Source organism: Podarcis tiliguerta (assembly GCF_965153285.1).
Source record: "Podarcis tiliguerta genome assembly, chromosome: 1".
NCBI lineage: Eukaryota > Metazoa > Chordata > Lepidosauria > Squamata > Lacertidae > Podarcis > Podarcis tiliguerta.
Genome location: NC_139534.1, coordinates 54,431,870 through 54,450,972, shown reverse-complemented (window position 1 = coordinate 54,450,972; position 19,103 = coordinate 54,431,870). Strand labels below are relative to the sequence as shown.

The window sequence follows — 19,103 nt, the reverse complement described above, 5'->3', positions numbered from 1 at the left end:
TGAGTGAGGTATGAACATCACATAGATTCATTCATTCATTTATTAATCTAGAAGTTTATTAATCCTTTTGGCATTGCCAATGTCCAACCCATGCGGAACCACTTTAAAGTCAAGGGGATCATTATCAGTGCATTCTTTTTAATCAACCATTTATAATATCTCTATATTTATCTATATTTGTTGTGACCCAGCAAACCCTAAGGACTGCTTGTGTGCTGCAGGGCTATTTCTTTCTTTCTTGTCTACAGCAGCCTTGGCAATAAATGGGGAGAGGCTTTTCACAGTTGGGAGAGGAGAAGCCATTCTGGGACTCACAGCCACAGTCCTGGCTTTCTTCAAAAAAAGTGCTGGATGCAACCAGTGCAGAAATATTTTGAAAGGCTAGATTATCCACATTGCCCAGCTGCAATGGTGCAACAAGTTCTGACTGTCATCTTATATTTGCACTGTAAAATTTGGGAGCAAGGAACTTACTCTGATGTGAATGTGTTTAAGGATTGCAATCTTAAATTCATAAAATAACATAATTTTTAATACCCACTTTTTTGATGTGTAAAAGAATGTTGGTATATGGCTGGAAAAGATGCATCACTGGACATTTATGATGTTGTGAGAACTAGCCAATAAGTGCCCATTATTCATCCAGAAGTACGTCCCACAAAATACAGGCACAATAGATTGCACTTCTACATGTGGTGGGGGTGAGAGAATTTCAAAATGCCACCAATTCAGTTCTAGCAACTTTTGTGCAAGAGAGAGAGACAAAGAGATGCAGAAAGAGAGAGAGACTTCACCCTCCCACAAGGAAGGACGTTGCTGTGGAAATTACAGTTAGAATGCATGTTAGCAAGCCTACTTGAGTGCTTATTATATGTAATTCTAAATATATGTTCTGATGTCAAACTGATTTCAAAATAGTCTACCTGAATTCTACACAAAGAAAGGGGGGAGAGGAAAAGGTAGGAAACAAAGACATTTTAAGTTATTTCTTTCAAAACTGGTGGTAAGAATGCTAACCCCCTCATTCAATGCAGTAAGTAAAGAACTACTCAGTCAAAACCTCCATTGTACCCAGTGCTTTTCCCCCCTAAAAAAAATGTTTAGGGATACTCTCGTTTTCCTACTCATATTGAAATACTGCCCCTCAATAAGGCCAAACTTAGATTCACAAAATGTTTAGGGGTATGTGTACCCCTGCGTCCCCCCCAGAAAAAAGGCACTGTTTATACCTCTTTTTTCATTAATGGGTTTCTATTCTGGTTATTTAAAGCAAAGTTGGTAGACTTGAAACTAAAATTTCTCAACCTCTCTTTACATGAAAGGATGGAGGCTGCTTTTCCAAGCAAGCCAGTCATTATGAGACTGGTTCCCCCAAATGAAGGCTGCTTCAGTGAATTTTTTTATTCGTTTCGCATCAATGTCGAGTGAACAAGTTCATCAAAGCAGAAACCATGTTACTGTTTCTGACAACAACAACAACAACAACAACAACAACAACAACAACAATAATAATAATAATAATAATAATAATAATAATAATAATAGAAAGACTTGAGATTCTTCTCAGTGTCCCATTTAGGATGGGACAAAAGAGAAGGTATTCCCAGTGGCTGCACTCAGGTTAGGGAACCCTGAAATTGTTTTATTTTTATGATTTTATTTTAAAGGTGGCCCTGTCCCTGTTTTGCAATTGTTTGATGTTGTATTATGAAATTGTAATGTTTCATTATGTACCAGATCAATCACCTCACACTTAAGGAGAGGGCCTCCTGCAGATTCCGTCTTACGAGGAAGTCCATACCATATGGCATAGGAATCAGGCTTTTAGTGTGGTGGTACCTACCCTTTTGAACTTCCTCCTATTATACATCAACCAAGGATCATCTCTATTGCCTTTTCACAATATACTCCTGAGGGATGTAGAAAAGCAAAGATGTGGTTGACCTTGATTGTCACATTATGCTAATAATCATTTTTATCCCATTATAGAGGAATAATAATGAAGCAAAATCTCACTTCTGTAACGGAATTCATCCTGGTAGGATTCATGGACCACCCTGACCTCCAAGTCCCCCTCTTCATCTTGTTCCTGGTTATCTATGTAGCCACAATAATAGGAAACCTTGGGATAATCATAGTAACCAGTGTGGATGCTCGGCTCCACACCCCAATGTACTTTTTCCTGAGAAACCTCTCCATTATCGATATTGGTTATTCAACTGCCATTGCCCCCAAGTTGCTGACAACTTTTGTGGCAGAGAAGACAACCATTTCTTTCAAGGGATGCACAGTGCAGTTTTTCTTTTTTTGTCTGTTTGTGACCACTGAAGGCTGTCTTCTTGCTGTGATGGCGTACGATCGCTTCACAGCCATCTGCAACCCACTGCTCTATTTTGCTGTTATGTCAAAGAAGTTGTGTGCCGTATTGGTGGTAGTTGCATATAGCTGTGGCTTGGCAAGTTCAACTATCCATACCATTTTCATATTCAATTTGTCCTTCTGCAGTTCAAATATCATTAATCATTTTTTCTGTGATGTTCCTCCTATACTCCAGTTGTCCTGTTCTGACACCCATGTCACTCGCACTGTGCATTTCATTTTATCCACTGTCATCGCACTGACGACTTTTCTCATTGTCTTGGTCTCCTACATTGCCATAGTTTTTGCTATCATGCAGATCCGTTCTGCCCAGGGCAGATACAAAGCCTTCTCCACCTGTGCTTCCCACCTGACCACAGTCACTATCTTCTTTGGAACCATCATCTTCATGTATATACGGCCTGGCTCCAGTTTCCCAAAGGATCAGGACAAAATAGTTTCTGTGTTCTATACTCTCGTTACATCCTTGCTCAACCCCCTCATCTACAGCCTAAGGAACAAAGATGTGAAAGATGCTGTGTGCAGGATAGTAGGCAAGGTGGCATTTCTGAAGTAGCCACTCTGCAATTCCTTCAGACTCATCCTGCCTCCACCATCATTGCCAAAAGGGCATGAATTCCCCCTGTCCAGTTACCCCACAGCAGTGGCCAATGGTTCCTACAAGCAAGCCACTTTTCCTGTTACTGTTGATGCTACCTGTAACAAGTGTGACTCTTTAGGGACTTGTTTTGAGCCAGTGATGTTCAGTTAAATTCTTTGTGTTTGGGCATCTGTGTGAACTATGAAAAGCCACACACACATGGCTGGTGGGATGAAATACACTGACCTTTTTGAAAATGATTTCTCTGTTGGTCATGTTCTCCATTTATTCTGAAAGTTTTGATCCCTGGCCTTGGGTGGTATTGGTCCCCCCCCCCGAGCCTCACACCTGGTTATCACATATGTTTAACTTACTTTGATGCTTTGTCAGCTGAGGCTTGCACAAGGGGACTCCCCCCTTCTCCTTCCACACGCCCCCTAAATATGTTCTGGGGTTCTCTCAGCCCTCTGGAGCAGATTTGGGGAGTCCACAGGAGATGCACAGGGGGAGGGGAGGAGAGGGAGAAAGTCTCATTGTGCAAGTCAAAATCCATGCACTAATGAGACATGTTAGTTAGATACCACCCATTGTTACGTTTCCAAATATGTTGAGATTTTTTTTTCTCCCAAAGCTTCCAGAATTAGTCCATTCTAGTTCTGCAGTTTCAAATTCTTGTTGGCTTTGTGTTTTTAGCATTGCTTTATGATTTGTATTCTGTTTGATATTCTGTTTTTGTACACTACTCATGTATTCTTAGAATGTAGACTGGTTAAATAAACAAACAACAACAACCAGGAAGTGATATGAACTGGTGCTCTAGATCTGAGACAATATATTGCTTTGTAGTCATCTACTATTCCCTAGTGGACCTGAAGGGAATGTTGCAATCCCAGCTATAGCTTACTTAGAAAGTCCCGTGGGGTCTATGTCCCTAGTTTCCAAGGAATCATATATAAACACATCTTGCTAATTCACACAGTAATACGCTTGTAGTCATGAAATGACTTTTCTTTCCACTGGTAAGAGTTACCAGCTTGGCTAATAAAGCTGAAATAGATACCATCATCATTTTTTCTGCATTTTTGTTATGTTGGTAAGAGATATTACATTCAATTGTACCAACCCTTTAAAAGCCTTTCATTTTGACATTTGCAGCAAACTGACACAAAATCGGGGGGGGGGGGTGAAGTCAAAAGAAAGAACCTGTGCCCAGTTGTATTTGTTTAAACATAATAGAATATGGAGTATTATGCTCAGAAGTAAATCTCATTGCGTTCAGCCATATATACTCCCCTAATAACTGCAGCCTTAATTATTGAAGCTTGTTTTATTGTCCAAGATTTAAGAATAGCAGGTGGTATGGATGGAAGCTGCTGCAAAAGATATTGGAAGCAAGTCTTTCCAGGAAGCAGCAATATGGGTATGTAACCATATAAAACATGCACTTGATGATTGCACTAGGCTCTTCAAAGTCTTATGCCTGATCTGGTTGTTTCTGAGTACTATGCTTACATGAGAAATGAATGGGCTTCAGTTGATGATTTCTGATCCCACCCAACTGCCATGAATTCTCCAGAAGGCTGTCTACCAGGTAATGTGCGTCTCCCTTGGAAAAAATCCTTCTCATACCTGCACCATCCAGGGGTCCTTTACATCATGTGTTGATTATGACCTGATGACTCATGCCTAAGCTCAACAATGGCTGACATTTAAAACTATCTGGTGGGATTCAATGAACAACTCTCATGAACAGGAGCCCATTTGATGACTTCCAACTTCACAACGGGGGTTTCTCCCTCTCCTCCCCTATAACTCTGGTAAGGAGAAACCCCAAACTGCACACAGTGGGAGAAGGTAATGGAACATCCTGTCTAGCAAGCTGATTTACATGTCATGACAGAACATTCAGAAGAACCCAGCACTTAATTTTTCCCATTGTGCTTCAAGTCATGGAAGGTGATATTTTAAAAAATTGTCACGGTTTCTGATCCTTTCTGCAATTTTCATTCAAGTCATCACTTGATTGTGCATTAATTAGCCCCAATGCTGGTAAAGATAGTCATAACTAGGGGTAGATGAGAATTTGGTTTGGGTTTTAATGAGACACCACCCAGTTTACACTTTTCAAACCAATATGATAGTCAAAAACTTTAGACCAAATCTACACTGCTCTGAATTTTGTGATGCAGTTCTTCCACCAAATAATATGTACAAAAATGCATATGTATATACATTCCTGAAAACAACAAAGTGAACTGAATTAGGTGAAATCTCTTGCCAATATGTGGATATTAATTGAAAGTGCATGCAAAAATGTGTTTAGTGAAAGAGATTCACGCTAAAATGCTGGCACATTTTCATGAGAATTTTTAAGAATAAAAAAATAAAATTACTTGCTGTTTGTTTCATTTTTGCTTTTCCTCCTAGGGAAACTATGGGATTAATGATGGAGTACCCAAATCAAACCATGGTGACTGAATTCATCCTTCTGGGCTTTATGGAATATCCAGAGCTGTGGGCCCTTCTCTTCCTGCTGTTCCTCTTGATCTACATTGTCACAGTGTCAGGAAATCTTGGCATCATCATACTAGCCACCCTTGATGCAAACCTGCACACTCCCATGTACTTTTTCCTCAGCAACCTATCTTTGGTTGACATTGGCTATTCCACTACTATCGCACCCAGGTTGCTGATGACCTTTCTGGAGAGCAATAATGCTATTGCATTCACAGAGTGTACTGTGCAATTTTTCTTTTTGTGTTTATTTATCACAGTCGAAACTTGTCTTCTAGCTATTATGGCTTACGATCGCTTCACTGCCATTTGCAACCCATTACTCTATTTTGTTGCCATGTCTAAAAAGCTCTGTCTGGTCTTAGTAATAGGTGCATATATTTGTGGCTTTGTGAATTCAGCTGCACAGACTTCGTTGATATTTAGCCTTTCTTTCTGCAGCTCAAATGTTATCAATCATTTCTTTTGTGACATCCCTCCCATCCTGAAACTTTCCTGTTCAAGCACAGAAGTGGCTAACACTGTGCATTTCATCTTTTCTACTGCAATAGTCACGGCCACTTTGTTGATTATCCTCATCTCCTATATCTACATTATTTTTGCCATCCTGCGGATTCGCTCTGCCCAGGGCAGACACAAAGCTTTTTCCACCTGTGCCTCTCACCTCATGTCTGTCACAATCTTCTATGGGACCATTATCTTTATGTATCTGAGGCCCAATTCCAGTGTCTCAACGGATGAAGATAAAATTGTTTCAGTGTTCTATACTCTTGTGATCCCCATGCTAAATCCTTTCATCTACAGTCTGAGAAATAAAGATGTGAAGAATGCTTTCCTAAGGATGAATGGAAAGATCTCATTAAATTAAGTCAGTTATTGCTCTAGTGTGTATTTGTTCTATTTGTGTGTGTGTGTGTAATTGTCCTTGTGTGTTGCTTTTTCCCCTTCTTTTTCTTTTTTTGCCCATTCCACACTTAATAGTCAGTAGGTGGCATTAATAGTACATAGCATGGTTGGCTGTGTGTCTTGGGAGACAATGGATGAGTTTGTCCTCACGGATGAAGTCAAACTGCTGGAAAGTTACAGTGGGCGGTTGGATATTGGGGAAGCCCTGATATTGGGTAGAGGGTAGCTTGTAACCTCTTCCTTCCCCTCTTTGGTTATGGGTATTTTGTTAAAGGGATCCGGGGAGAGTGCCCTATAACCAACACCCAGACGGGGACTAGGGTCATATCAGTCCTCTAACAGGGATCGCCCAGGGGATCCGCTATTTGATGTAGGTCATAGGCCCGCTCCCCATGGTGGTCTATCATTAGATGCATTCCCAGCAGATGGGCTGGAGTGATTTAAATTGGCTTCACCCAATGTTTATGAAAAACCACTCACATCTGTAACTAATAAAAGTGGTGGCCTATTTGATCCACAAATCGTATTTACTGTTGCCTGTCTATTTATTCACCCCTAGGGAGCTGTGGGTCCATGGGTCCTGGCACGCAATTACAGCACCTGCTGTGGCTGTAGAGACTGATACAAGAGAGACATGTTTAGTTGCATCTGTGGTGGATGAAGGCATCTATTTTGCTGCTACAGATGCACCATGACATTTCTTATTTCTGTGGTCCTCCCAGTGGTCTTTCCTCCTTTGGTCACTGCTGTGGATACATGATCTGACTGTCTCTAGGCACTGTGGTTGTCTGCCAGGAATCCCCACATGATGGGGTTAATGTTGCTAGCATTCATGTCACGGTTGCAGAAATCTTTTGTAATGCAGAGCTAGTCTTCCAGTTGGCTTGCTTTATTTTCTGCTCAATGTTACCTTCTTTTATTTATTTAAAAAATTATACTTCACATTTTAAATATAAATCCAAGGCATCATGGTTTGCAGAGAACTATAACATTGTTAAAAGACAATGAAAACATTTCAAACTACTGAAATCATGGTTAGCACTCAATTTTAGTAATCAGTTCAAACCAACAGAGGGACCAAAAAAATTAGTATAAAAACTAGGCAACCCAGACTAAAACACAGTAGAATAAAATGAATTGGCTGCTAATCAGAAGTTTAAAAGGTGGGAGTCTGGTGTTTCTCTCTGCAGTAATAATGCTACAACCTGGGTGCCACATTGGAAAAGGCCCTGTCTTGCATCCCAACCAATTATGCTTCTGGATATGAGGTACATATTGAAAGCCTCTGAAGTAGAGCACATTCAATGCACAGAATTGTGTTTCTTTGCCACTGACAGCATAGAGCAATATTATAATCTCATCTTGTTACCATCCTGCTCAGATATTACTAAGAAGGTTGAAGAGGGAGCTAGCAAGCTTCATCCCAGCTGGAGCCAGCTCCAAAGCTGCATAGACTCTCTGGGGAGTCTGCTTTCCTCTCCTCTCCTCTCCTCTCCCAATTAACTCCCATTTCTGCAAAATATTGGATAGACTCTCCAGGGGGGGTTGCATCTTTCCCTCCGAGTTGACCTCAGTCTCCAGGGTGAGAGCTGGTGAAGGAAAAGAACTGGGCTGTTCACAAGAGGAGGAAGAGGGGTTCTTTGGTGTTCATGCACACCTGGCATGAGATACAGGGCTGTAAATAAGGAGAGTGCATTGGAGAACTAGAGTGGTAGGAGCCTAGGACTGCTGCCTTCACCCCCTACAGCATCTCCTGGATGCCCTGTGGAGCATGGAGTGCTGAGAGACAGGACTGGAGGCTGGAGAGTCTGCACTGTAAAATGTATTTCTTATTTATTTTCATTTCAAGTGGAGACCAAAGGGGTCATTTCAAGAAGAAGTGGATGGGAGGGGGGGAGGCTGCATCAGAGGCTGAATAAAAAATGCTGTAGTGAAAGAAAGTAGTGGTGGAAGGGGGAGTATGTTTAAGAAAAATGGATGATTTTTTCAGACTAAAACCAGTACTGAAGATAGAGCTATATTGATTCACAAAGGCGGCTTCAACTAGCCCAGTTGTATTTTTTGGGCTCCCAATACCTGTGTTTTTAAACTCAGTGCTTGGGTAATAAATTGTTTTGTTGTGTAATGTAGAAATTTAGAAATGTTTGCTTTTGGTGTGAAAAGAGGTCCTTGCCATTGTTATTTTGGTGGACTACAATTCCGATCTTAAACACTGACTTTGAGGAATAACTGGTGTGTGTGTGTGTTTGAGTTTAAAGCAGAGGCTGGGTAGGAGTGCTTTAGTTGAAGTGCAGTACTTGGAAAATCCTGTTTTGATATCCAGTGCAGTCTTCCAGTTGTTAAAAACACTGACAGAGAAAGTTCCAGTATTTTCCCTTTAAATATATTTTGCAAAAACAGATTATTCCAGCCAGGAGCATTCATTGTTCCAATTATCATTAAACATTTCATTCATGATATCAGCCAACAAGAGACTGAATCACTATGATATACTAACATGCATGCACTCTTTATGTATATAGGGAGTAAAGAATGTCAGGACTGTGACATTCAGGTCTGTGACAAATGGGGTCCTCATGTAACTCTAAGTCCATAGGTCAAACTGATTTGCTACTCAAAATAGTCTACCTGAATTCTACACAAAGAAAGGGGGGAGAGGAAAAGGTAGGAAACAAAGACATTTTAAGTTATTTCTTTCAAAACTGGTGGTAAGAATGCTAACCCCCTCATTCAATGCAGTAAGTAAAGAACTACTCAGTCAAAACCTCCATTGTACCCAGTGCTTCCCCCCCCCCAAAAAAAATGTTTAGGGATACTCTCGTTTTCCTACTCATATTGAAATACTGCCCCTCAATAAGGCCAAACTTAGATTCACAAAATGTTTAGGGGTATGCGTACCCCTGTGCCCCCCCCCCCCGAAAAAAGGCACTGTTTATACCTCTTTTTTCATTAATGGGTTTCTATTCTGGTTATTTAAAGCAAAGTTGGTAGACTTGAAACTAAAGATTTCTCAACCTCTCTTTACATGAAAGGATGGAGGCTGCTTTTCCAAGCAAGCCAGTCTTTATGAGACTGGTTCCCCCAAATAAAGGCTGCTTCAGTGAATTTTTTTATTCGTTTCGCATCAATGTCTAGTGAACAAGTTCATCAAAGCAGAAACCGTGTTACTGTTTCTGACAACAACAACAACAACAACAATAATAATAATAATAATAATAATAGAGAGACTCTTCTCAGTGTCCCATTTAGGATGGGAAAAAAGAGAAGGTATTCCCAGTGGCTGCACTCAGGTTAGGGAACCCTGAAATTGTTTTATTTTTATGATTTTATTTAAAAGGTGGCCATGTCCCTGTTTTGCAATTGTTTGATGTTGTATTATGAAATTGTAATGTTTCATTATGTACCAGATCAATCACCTCACACTTGCAGATTCCGTCTTACGAGAAAGTCCATACCATATGACATAGGAATCAGGCTTTTAGTGTGGTGGTACCTGCCCTTTTGAACTTCCTCCTATTATACATCAACCAGGGATCATCTCTATTGCCTTTTCACAATATACTCCTGAGGGATGTAGAAAAGCAAAGATGTGGTTGACCTTGATTGTCACATTATGCTAATAATTATTTTTATCCCATTATAGAGGAATAATAATGAAGCAAAATCTCACTCCTGTAACGGAATTCATCCTGGTAGGATTCATGGACCACCCTGACCTCCAAGTCCCCCTCTTCATCTTGTTCCTGGTTATCTATGTAGCCACAATAATAGGAAACCTTGGGATAATCATAGTAACCAGTGTGGATGCTCGGCTCCACACCCCAATGTACTTTTTCCTGAGAAACCTCTCCATTATCGATATTGGTTATTCAACTGCCATTGCCCCCAAGTTGCTGACAACTTTTGTGGCAGAGAAGACAACCATTTCTTTCAAGGGATGCACAGTGCAGTTTTTCTTTTTTTGTCTGTTTGTGACCACTGAAGTCTGCCTTCTTGCTGTGATGGCATACGATCGCTTCACGGCCATCTGCAACCCACTGCTCTATTTTGCTATTATGTCAAGAAAGCATTGTACTATATTGGTGGTGGCTGCATATGCTTGTGGACTTACAAGTTCAATTCTCCAGACTTCCTTTATTTTTACTTTGTCCTTCTGCAGTTCAAATATCATTAATCATTTTTTCTGTGATGTTCCCCCAATACTCAAGTTGTCCTGTTCAGACACCCATGTCACTCACACTGTGCATTTCGTTTTATCCACTATAATTGCGCTGACAACTTTTCTCATTGTATTGGTCTCTTACATTGCTATTTTTTTTGCCATCCTGAGGATCAGCTCTGCCCAGGGCAGATACAAAGCCTTCTCCACTTGTGCTTCCCACTTGGTCACAGTCATTATCTTCTATGGGACCATCTTCTTCATGTATATACGGCCTGGCTCCAGTTTCCCAAAGGATCAGGACAAAATAGTTTCTGTGTTCTATACTCTCGTTACATCCTTGCTCAACCCTCTCATCTACAGCCTAAGGAACAAAGATGTGAAAGATGCTGTGTGCAGGATAGTAGGCAAGGTGGCATTTCTGAAGTAGCCACTCTGCAATTCCTTCAGACTCATCCTGCCTCCACCATCATTGCCAAAAGGGCATGAATTCCCCCTGCCCAGTTACCCCACAGCAGTGGCCAATGGTTCCTACAAGCAAGCCACTTTTCCTGTTACTGTTGATGCTACCTGTAACAAGTGTGACTCTTTAGGGACTTGTTTTGAGCCAGTGATGTTCAGTTAAATTCTTTGTGTTTGGGCATCTGTGTGAACTATGAAAAGCCATGGTGGGTTCACCACACACACGGCTCTTTGGATGAAATACACTGACTTTTTAAAAAATGATTTCTCTGTTGATCATGTTCTCCATTTATTCTGAAAGTTTTGATCCCTGGCCTTGGGTGATATTGTATCCCCCCCCCCCCCGAGCCTCACACCTGGTTATCACATATGTTTAGCTTACTTTGATGCTTTGTCAGCTGAGGCTTGCACAAGGGGACTGCCTCCTTCTCCTTCCACACGCCCCCTAAATATGTTCTGGGGTTCTCTCAGCCCTCTGGAGCAGATTTGGGGAGTCCACAGGAGATGCACAGGGGGAGGAGAGGGGGAAAGTCTCATTGTGCAAGTCAAAATCCATGCACTAATGAGACATGTTAGTTGGATACCACCCATTGTTACGTTTCCAAATGTGCTGAGAATTTTTGTTTTCTCCCAAAGCTTCCTGAATTAGTCCATTTTAGTTCTGCAGTTTCAAATTCTTGTTGGCTCCGTGTTTTTAGCATTGTTTTATGATTTGTATTCTGTTTGATATTCTGTTTTTGTACACTACACATGTATTCTTGGAATGTAGACTGGTTAAATAAAACAACAACAACCAAGAAGCAGTGGCGTAGCGTGGGGGTGCAGGGGGGGCCGGCCACACCGGGCGCAACATCTGGGGGGGGGCGCTCGCACTCGCAGCTCTCTGCCCCTACCTGGCTCACTCTCTCTCTCTCACTGCAGTGCTGGCTGTGCGAATCCGATCCGAGCCGCCGGGTCGCCGCCCACTGTGGAGGGGAGGGTGCCAGGTGTGTGGTGCGGTGCGGAGAGAGAGCGAGGGACTATTTGGGGGAGGGACAGTGCAGCGGGGGGGGGGGCGCAAATTACTTGCCTTGCCCCGGGTGCTGACAACCCACGCTACGCCACTGCCAAGAAGTGATGTGAACTGGTGATCTAGATCTGAGACAATTTATTACTTTGTAGTCATCTACTATTCCCTAGTGGACCTGAAGGGAATGTTGCAATCCCAGCTATATCTTACTTAGAAAGTCCCATGGGGTCTATGTCCCTAGTTTCCAAGGAATCATATATAAACACATCTTGCTAATTCACACAGTAATACGCTTGTAGTCATGAAATGACTTTTCTTTCCACTGGTAAGAGTTACCAGCTTGGCTAATAAAGCTGAAATAGATATCATCATTATTCTTTCTGCATTTTTGTTATGTCGGTAAGATATATTGCATTCAATTGGACCAACTCTTTAAAAGCCTTTCATTTTGACATTTGCAGCAAACTGACACAAAATCGGGGGGGGGGGAGTCAAAAGAAAGAACCTGTGCCCAGTTGAATGAATGAATGAATAAAACTTTATTTGCATAGCCAACAGGCCATAGCATCAAACACCAACAGAAGTACATTACAAATATAGTTAAAATCTTGTGACCTATTAAAACCCTAGGTAAATTAATAATCTCAGTACTTAAAACTTGGCAGAAGTAATAAAATAATAATAATAAAACATAATGATAATAATCATAAAAACCCAGACGAGGAATCCGGGTGACCACACTGATATCATTCAGATACCAGCTCTCAGTCTCATTGCTCTCTCGATAAATTTGGCAACCTTCTCTGTTGTCGAGCTGTTCTGGTCGGCTAGAAGTGAGCACAATTTGGCTTCGCAAGAGCGGCCGGGGATGGCAGATAGGAGCGGCGTGATGGTCTCGTCCCTGAGATCTTTATATAGGGAGCAAGACAAGAGAACGTGTGACGCCGTCTCTACATAGCCAGCTCCACAGGGGCAGAGCCGGTTCTCAAATGGAATTTTTTGATATCTACCTTCAAGAACAGCTGACGGTAACATATTTAGTCTGGCCAGTGTAAAGGCCCGCCTAAGTATTGGAATGGTTAAGGTAGACAAATAAGGTGCCCGAAAATCAAAATGGGAGGGGGGCAGATAAGCGTACCAAGCACTAAATTTCTTAATATAGGCCAGGTTATTCTGCTGCTCAATATCCTTCAAGCGCTGATCGATAATGGTTTTTGCCTTGGGGAGACCCACTTTCAGGAGATGCTGTGCTTGTAGGCCACATGTAAGTAGTTTTTGGTGCACTGCTTTGGACCACCGACTTCTATGAGCGTCTCGTGCTACTAGAGGTAATAGTCCGGATGGGTTTAAATTTAAACGAAGCCAATAGTTGAATGTTCTTATCCAGGTCCGGGTCTCGACGGAGAGGAGGCCGGTCTCCAGCCGTAGGGCCGCATTTGGTACGCATGATGGAACGGCTAGAATCTGTCTTAGGAATTTAGACTGGACCGTTTCGAGTGTGCGGCAATGATTTCCCGTCCAGATTTGGGCCCCGTAGAGTAGTTGTGCCAAGGGTTTTGCTTGAAAGACCTCCAAAGCTGCTGGGATATGTCTGCCCCCCTTCGTAAAGTAAAAGCGAGACAGTATTTTGACGCTTTGAGATGCTTTTTCCCTGGCATATTTATGGTGGGCCTCCCAGGCCCCTGTTGACTGGAAAACTACTCCGAGGTATTTGAAAATTTTGACCTGTTCTATTGGCTGATTGTCCATCTCCCATCTGTGATGTCTGTGTCTCCTAGCGAAGACCATGACTTTAGTTTTTTGGTGATTAACCACCAATTGATCTCTCCTGCAGTAAGCTGAGAATTCTCTTAGTAGCCTTTTGAGGCCTACTTTAGTTCGTGATAAGAGAACCGCGTCGTCCGCATAGAGGAGCACTGAAATTGATTTTTCGGCCAGTTTGGGGGCATGGAACTCTGGGGATGTTAGGTGTTTGACCATGTCATTGATATATAAGTTAAATAAGGCTGGGGCTAGAATGCAACCCTGCTTGACTCCTTTGGTGGCTGGTACAGGGCCAATTAGTTGCCCATTTACTGAGGCTCTTACATATAACTTGGAGTCTTTATATAGGCTTTTTATCAAGAATAGTAATCTTTTGTCAATGTTGGTAGCATTGAGTTTCGCCCAGAGTTTGATTCGTGAAATCGAGTCAAAGGCCGCCTTTAGGTCAATAAATGCTGCGTATAGAATCCCACGTGTTTTGTTGACATATTTGTCAATGAGATGTGCTAATACGAAGCAATGGTCTATTGTTGTTCTGCCCTGTCTGAAGCCGGCTTGCTCCTCTGCCAGAACTGCCTCAGTTTCCATCCAGTCGATTAGTTTAATGTGGAGGTGTTTGGCGTACAATTTGCTGGGAATGGGGAGGAGGCTGATGGGTCTGTAGCTCGCTGGATCTGCCATAGGACCCTTTTTATAGATTGGGATGATTACTGCCTCTGTCCAGCAACCAGGGATTATGCCTGTTGAATCGATGTATGTAAATATTGACGCCATTATAGGAGCCCACCAACTGGTATTGTTCTTCAGGAGCTCTGCTGGAATGTAGTCTATGCCCGGGGCTTTGTTGTTTTTCAGTTGGGCAATTAGTTTCCCCACCTCCTCTATGGAGACAGGAGGCCAATATGGTAAATTCTCAGAGTAGGCACTTGGATCGTTGTGCTGAGCTTTGTCATCATAGAAGAGGGTTTGGAAATATTTCATCCACTCCTGGGGTTCTACAGTGCATGTGGGACCAATCTGCTCTTGGCCCAGGATCCCCCTAATGGTACGCCAGAAGGAGGTTGAGTCTTTGTCATTCGAGGCCTTCACTAGTCTACACCAGGCCATTCTCTCGGCTTTTTGTTTTTTTACCTTTAATAGCTGTTTGTAATTTCGTCTTAAATAGATGTAGGCCATAAATAGCGAAGGTGCTCCGGTGTTTCTGTAATTCCGATAGGTTGATCTCAGACGTTTCCTTGCTTGTCTACACTCCGAATCAAACCAACTCTCTTGATCCTTTGCCCGCTTTGTAACAGAGTTAAGTATCTCAGTTGTTAGGAAGGTCTTTAGTCTTGCTAATAACTCGTTGAACGAGTCCATGGCCTTTGCCCCGGTATTGGCTAATACAATGGCTGAGTAGATGGTCTTCACGTCTTCCGAATGGAGGAGGTGAGTTAACTCTGTATTAAGCATGGGGGACCATTTAATGCTTCTGGGGGCCAATGATCCCAGGTTAACGATGGGGGTGTAGTAAAGGTTAGCCGTGGGTTTGTTAAACGATGGGCCATTGAGCGCTAAAGTTAGTGGGAGGTGGTCGCTTTCGGTGTTATGTCCCACTTGAAACGTCGATACGGAATTATAGGCGAATCTTGATATCAGAATATAGTCTATCACACTTCCTCCCATCTTTGAAAGATGGGTATACTCCCCTGGGTGGTCCTCTTCCCTACTGCCGTTTAATATCATCAGCTCCCTTCTTTTTGCGACCTGGGCTAGGCATAGCCCCAAGAAATTACATTTATTATCTTTAGAAAGTCGTGGGACGCATTCTTCGGTTGGGCTTTCAGAGTCCTGAATCTGATTATATTGGCTGTAAAGGTTGTCATCATCAGTTCCCATACGGGCGTTGAAATCCCCCCCGATTATGATCGGTGTAGAAGGGTAGGAAGATTCTATGGACTCTAAGAATGCCTCTAACTCTGCCCAGTTAGCTTTCACTATAGCTTTTTTTTGGCAGGGGGGCAGGTAGACATTGACCACTACCAGTGCATCTCTCTTGATTTTGAGTAGGACTGCCGTGGCTAGTGAATTGCAGTTTGGGCGGGCTTTTAAGGAATGTTCAAGCTCTGTGGAGATGAGACTAGCTAGACCTCCACTAGGCCTACCTCCCCTCACAGATGGAGTAGCAAGTAGGGAGTGGCAAGAATACCCATTGAACAAAATGGGGTCGCTGTACCAGGTCTCCTGCAGGAGGATGATATCAAATCGCTTAAGAAACATCGCAAATTGTTGATTGTTTTTCTTAGCGCGCCATCCTGCAATGTTCCAGGACAGCAGCTTTAATTCTCTGTCCCTCCATGGTGTAGATTTGTTGGGTCCACAGAGTCCAGTGACCCCTTTCCATCTAAAAAAACACTCCCATTAAGTTTGTCAATAGGCATCTGCTGCATAGGGGAGTGATTATCCATAGCTCCCGGGGACTTAAGGGGGTGGTTTGGGCTTGGGGGAGTAGCTATTTCATTTGGGGAGAGTTTAAGATAGTTGAACCAGGTACTCGGAGATGTGACAGTCTGTTTTAGTTTTGCCTTACCATACACCAGCGGAGGCTGCGATTGGTCTTCCGAATCTACACATTTAAAGGTGCCTCCCGCCGTCCTCTTGTCCACTAGGCACTTGGGGGATATAGGCCGTGTGTATGAGTCTTCCGTAGTCTCAACATCCTGTGCCCAGTTGTATTTGCTTAAACATAATAGAATATGGAGTATTAAGTAAATCTCATTGCGTTCAGCCATATATACTCCCCCTAATAACTGCAGGCTTAATTATTGAAGCTTGTTTTATTGTCCAAGATTTAAGGTATGGATGGAAGCTGCTGCAAAAGATATTGGAAGCAAGTCTTTCTACGAAGCAGCAATATGGGTATGTAACCATATGAAACATGCACTTGATGTTTCATGTTTCACTAGGCTCTTCAAAGTCTTATGCCTGAGCTGGTTGTTTCTGAGTACTATGCTTACATGAGAAATGAATGGGCTTCAGTTGATGATTTCTGATCCCACCCAACTGCCATGTATTCTCCAGAAAGCTGTCTACCAGGTAATGTGCATCTCCCTTGGAAAAAATCCTTCTCATACCTGCACCATCCAGGGGTCCTTTACATCATGTGTTGATTATGACCTGGTGACTCATGCCTAAGCTCAACAATGGCTGACATTTAAAACTATTTGGTGGGATTCAATGTACAACTCTCATGAACAGGAGCCCATTTGATGACTTCCAACTTCACAATGGGGGTTTTTCCCTCTCCTCCCCTATAGCCCTGGTAAGGAGAAACCCCAAACTGTACACAGTGGGAGAAGGTAATGGAACATCCTGTCTAGCAAGCTGATGTACTTGTCATGACAGAACATTCAGAAGAACCCAGCACTTAATTCCTCCCATTGTGCTTCAAGTCATGGAAGGTGATATTTTTAAAAATTGTCACGGTTTCTGATCCTTTCTGCAATTTTCATTCAAGTCATCACTTGATTGTGCATTAATTAGCCCCAATGCTGGTAAAGATAGTCATAACTAGGGGTAGATGAGAATTTTGTTTGGATTTTAATGAGAAACCACCCAGTTTGCACTTTTCAAATCAATATGATAACCCAGATCTTTCAACCAAATCTACACTTCTCTGAATTTTGTGATGCAGTTCTCCCAGCTAATAATATGTTTTAAAAAATGCATATATTGCGGAAAGGGTGCACAAAAATGAATACATTACTGGAAATAATGCAGAGAACTGAATTAGGTAAAATCACTTGTCAATATGTATATATTAATTGAAACTTCATGCAAAAATGTGTTTAGTGAAAGAGATTCACACTAAAGAGATTCTTCCACCAAATAATATGTACAAAAATGCATATGTATATACATTCCTGAAAACAACAAAGTGAACTGAATTAAGTGAAATCTCTTGCCAATATGTGGATATTAATTGAAAGTGCATGCAAAAATGTGTTTAGTGAAAGACATTCACACTAAAATGCTGACACATTTTCATGAGAATTTTTAAGAATAAATAAATAAAATTACTTGCTTTTTATTTCATTTTTGCTTTTCCTCCTAGGGAAATTATGGGACTAATGATGGAGTACACAAATCAAACCATGGTGACTGAATTCATCCTTCTGGGCTTTATGGAATATCCGGAGCTGTGGGCCCTTCTCTTCCTGCTGTTCCTCTTGATTTACATTGTCACAGTGTCAGGGAATATTGGCATCATCATACTAGCCACCCTTGATGCAAACCTGCACACTCCCATGTACTTTTTCCTCAGCAACCTATCTTTGGTTGACATTGGCTATTCCACTACTATCGCACCCAGGTTGCTGATGACCTTTCTGGAGAGCAATAATGCTATTGCATTCACAGAGTGTACCGTGCAGTTTTTCTTTTTGTGTTTATTTATCACAGTCGAAACTTGTCTTCTAGCTATTATGGCTTATGATCGCTTCACTGCCATTTGCAACCCATTACTCTATTTTGTTGCCATGTCTAAAAAGCTCTGTCTGGTCTTAGTAATAGGTGCATATATTTGTGGCTTTGTGAATTCAGCTGCACAGACTTCGTTGATATTTAGCCTTTCTTTCTGCAGCTCAAATGTTATCAATCATTTCTTTTGTGACATCCCTCCCATCCTGAAACTTTCCTGTTCAAGCACAGAAGTGGCTAACACTGTGCATTTCATTTTTTCTACTGCAATAGTCACGGCCACTTTGTTGATTATTCTCATCTCCTATATCTACATTATTTTTGCCATCCTGCGTATTCGCTCTGCTCAGGGCAGACACAAAGCTTTTTCCACCTGTGCCTCTCACCTCACGTATGTCACAATCTTCTATGGGACCATTATCTTTATGTATCTGAGGCCCAATTCCAGTGTCTCAACGGATGAAGATAAAATTGTTTCAGTGTTCTATACTCTTGTGATCCCCATGCTAAATCCTTTCATCTACAGTCTGAGAAATAAAGATGTGAAGAATGCTTTCCTAAGGATGAATGGAAAGATCTCATTAAATTAAGTCAGTTATTGCTCTAGATGAGTTTGAGATTCCAGTAGATAATAACCAAGAAAGTGTGTATTTCTTCTATTTGTGTGTGTGTGTGTGTGTGTGTGTGTGTGTAATTGTCCTTGTGTGCTGCTTTTTTTCCCTTCTTTTTCTTTTTTTGCCCATTGCACACTTAATAGTCAATAGGTGGCATTAATAGTACATAGCATGGTTGGCTGTGTGTCTTGGGAGACAATGGATGAGTTTGTCCTCATGGATGAAGTCAAAATGCTGGAAAGTTACAGTGGGCGGTTG

General features: G+C 41.9%; 3 protein-coding genes across 3 annotated transcripts; all 3 read left to right on the top strand.

Annotated features, from left to right (window-relative positions):
- Positions 1 to 1,999: 1,999 nt before the first annotated feature.
- LOC310683978 (uncharacterized protein) lies at positions 2,000 to 6,341 on the top strand (the record flags this gene model as incomplete). The annotated part of the gene is made up of 2 exons (XM_083454436.1): positions 2,000 to 2,931; positions 5,387 to 6,341. 2 exons carry the CDS (start codon positions 2,000 to 2,002, stop codon positions 6,339 to 6,341), a joined length of 1,887 nt encoding a protein of 628 aa, XP_083310562.1.
- Positions 6,342 to 10,032: 3,691 nt separating this feature from the next.
- LOC310679248 (olfactory receptor 5AP2-like) lies at positions 10,033 to 10,968 on the top strand (the record flags this gene model as incomplete). Its single annotated transcript, XM_083444122.1, has 1 exon — positions 10,033 to 10,968. The coding sequence occupies one exon, from the start codon at positions 10,033 to 10,035 to the stop codon at positions 10,966 to 10,968; it is 936 nt and encodes a 311-aa protein (XP_083300248.1).
- A 6,905-nt stretch (positions 10,969 to 17,873) lies between these two features.
- Positions 17,874 to 18,821, top strand: LOC310679043 (olfactory receptor 5AR1-like; the record flags this gene model as incomplete). The annotated part of the gene is made up of 1 exon (XM_083443768.1): positions 17,874 to 18,821. The coding sequence occupies one exon, from the start codon at positions 17,874 to 17,876 to the stop codon at positions 18,819 to 18,821; it is 948 nt and encodes a 315-aa protein (XP_083299894.1).
- Positions 18,822 to 19,103: the final 282 nt, after the last annotated feature.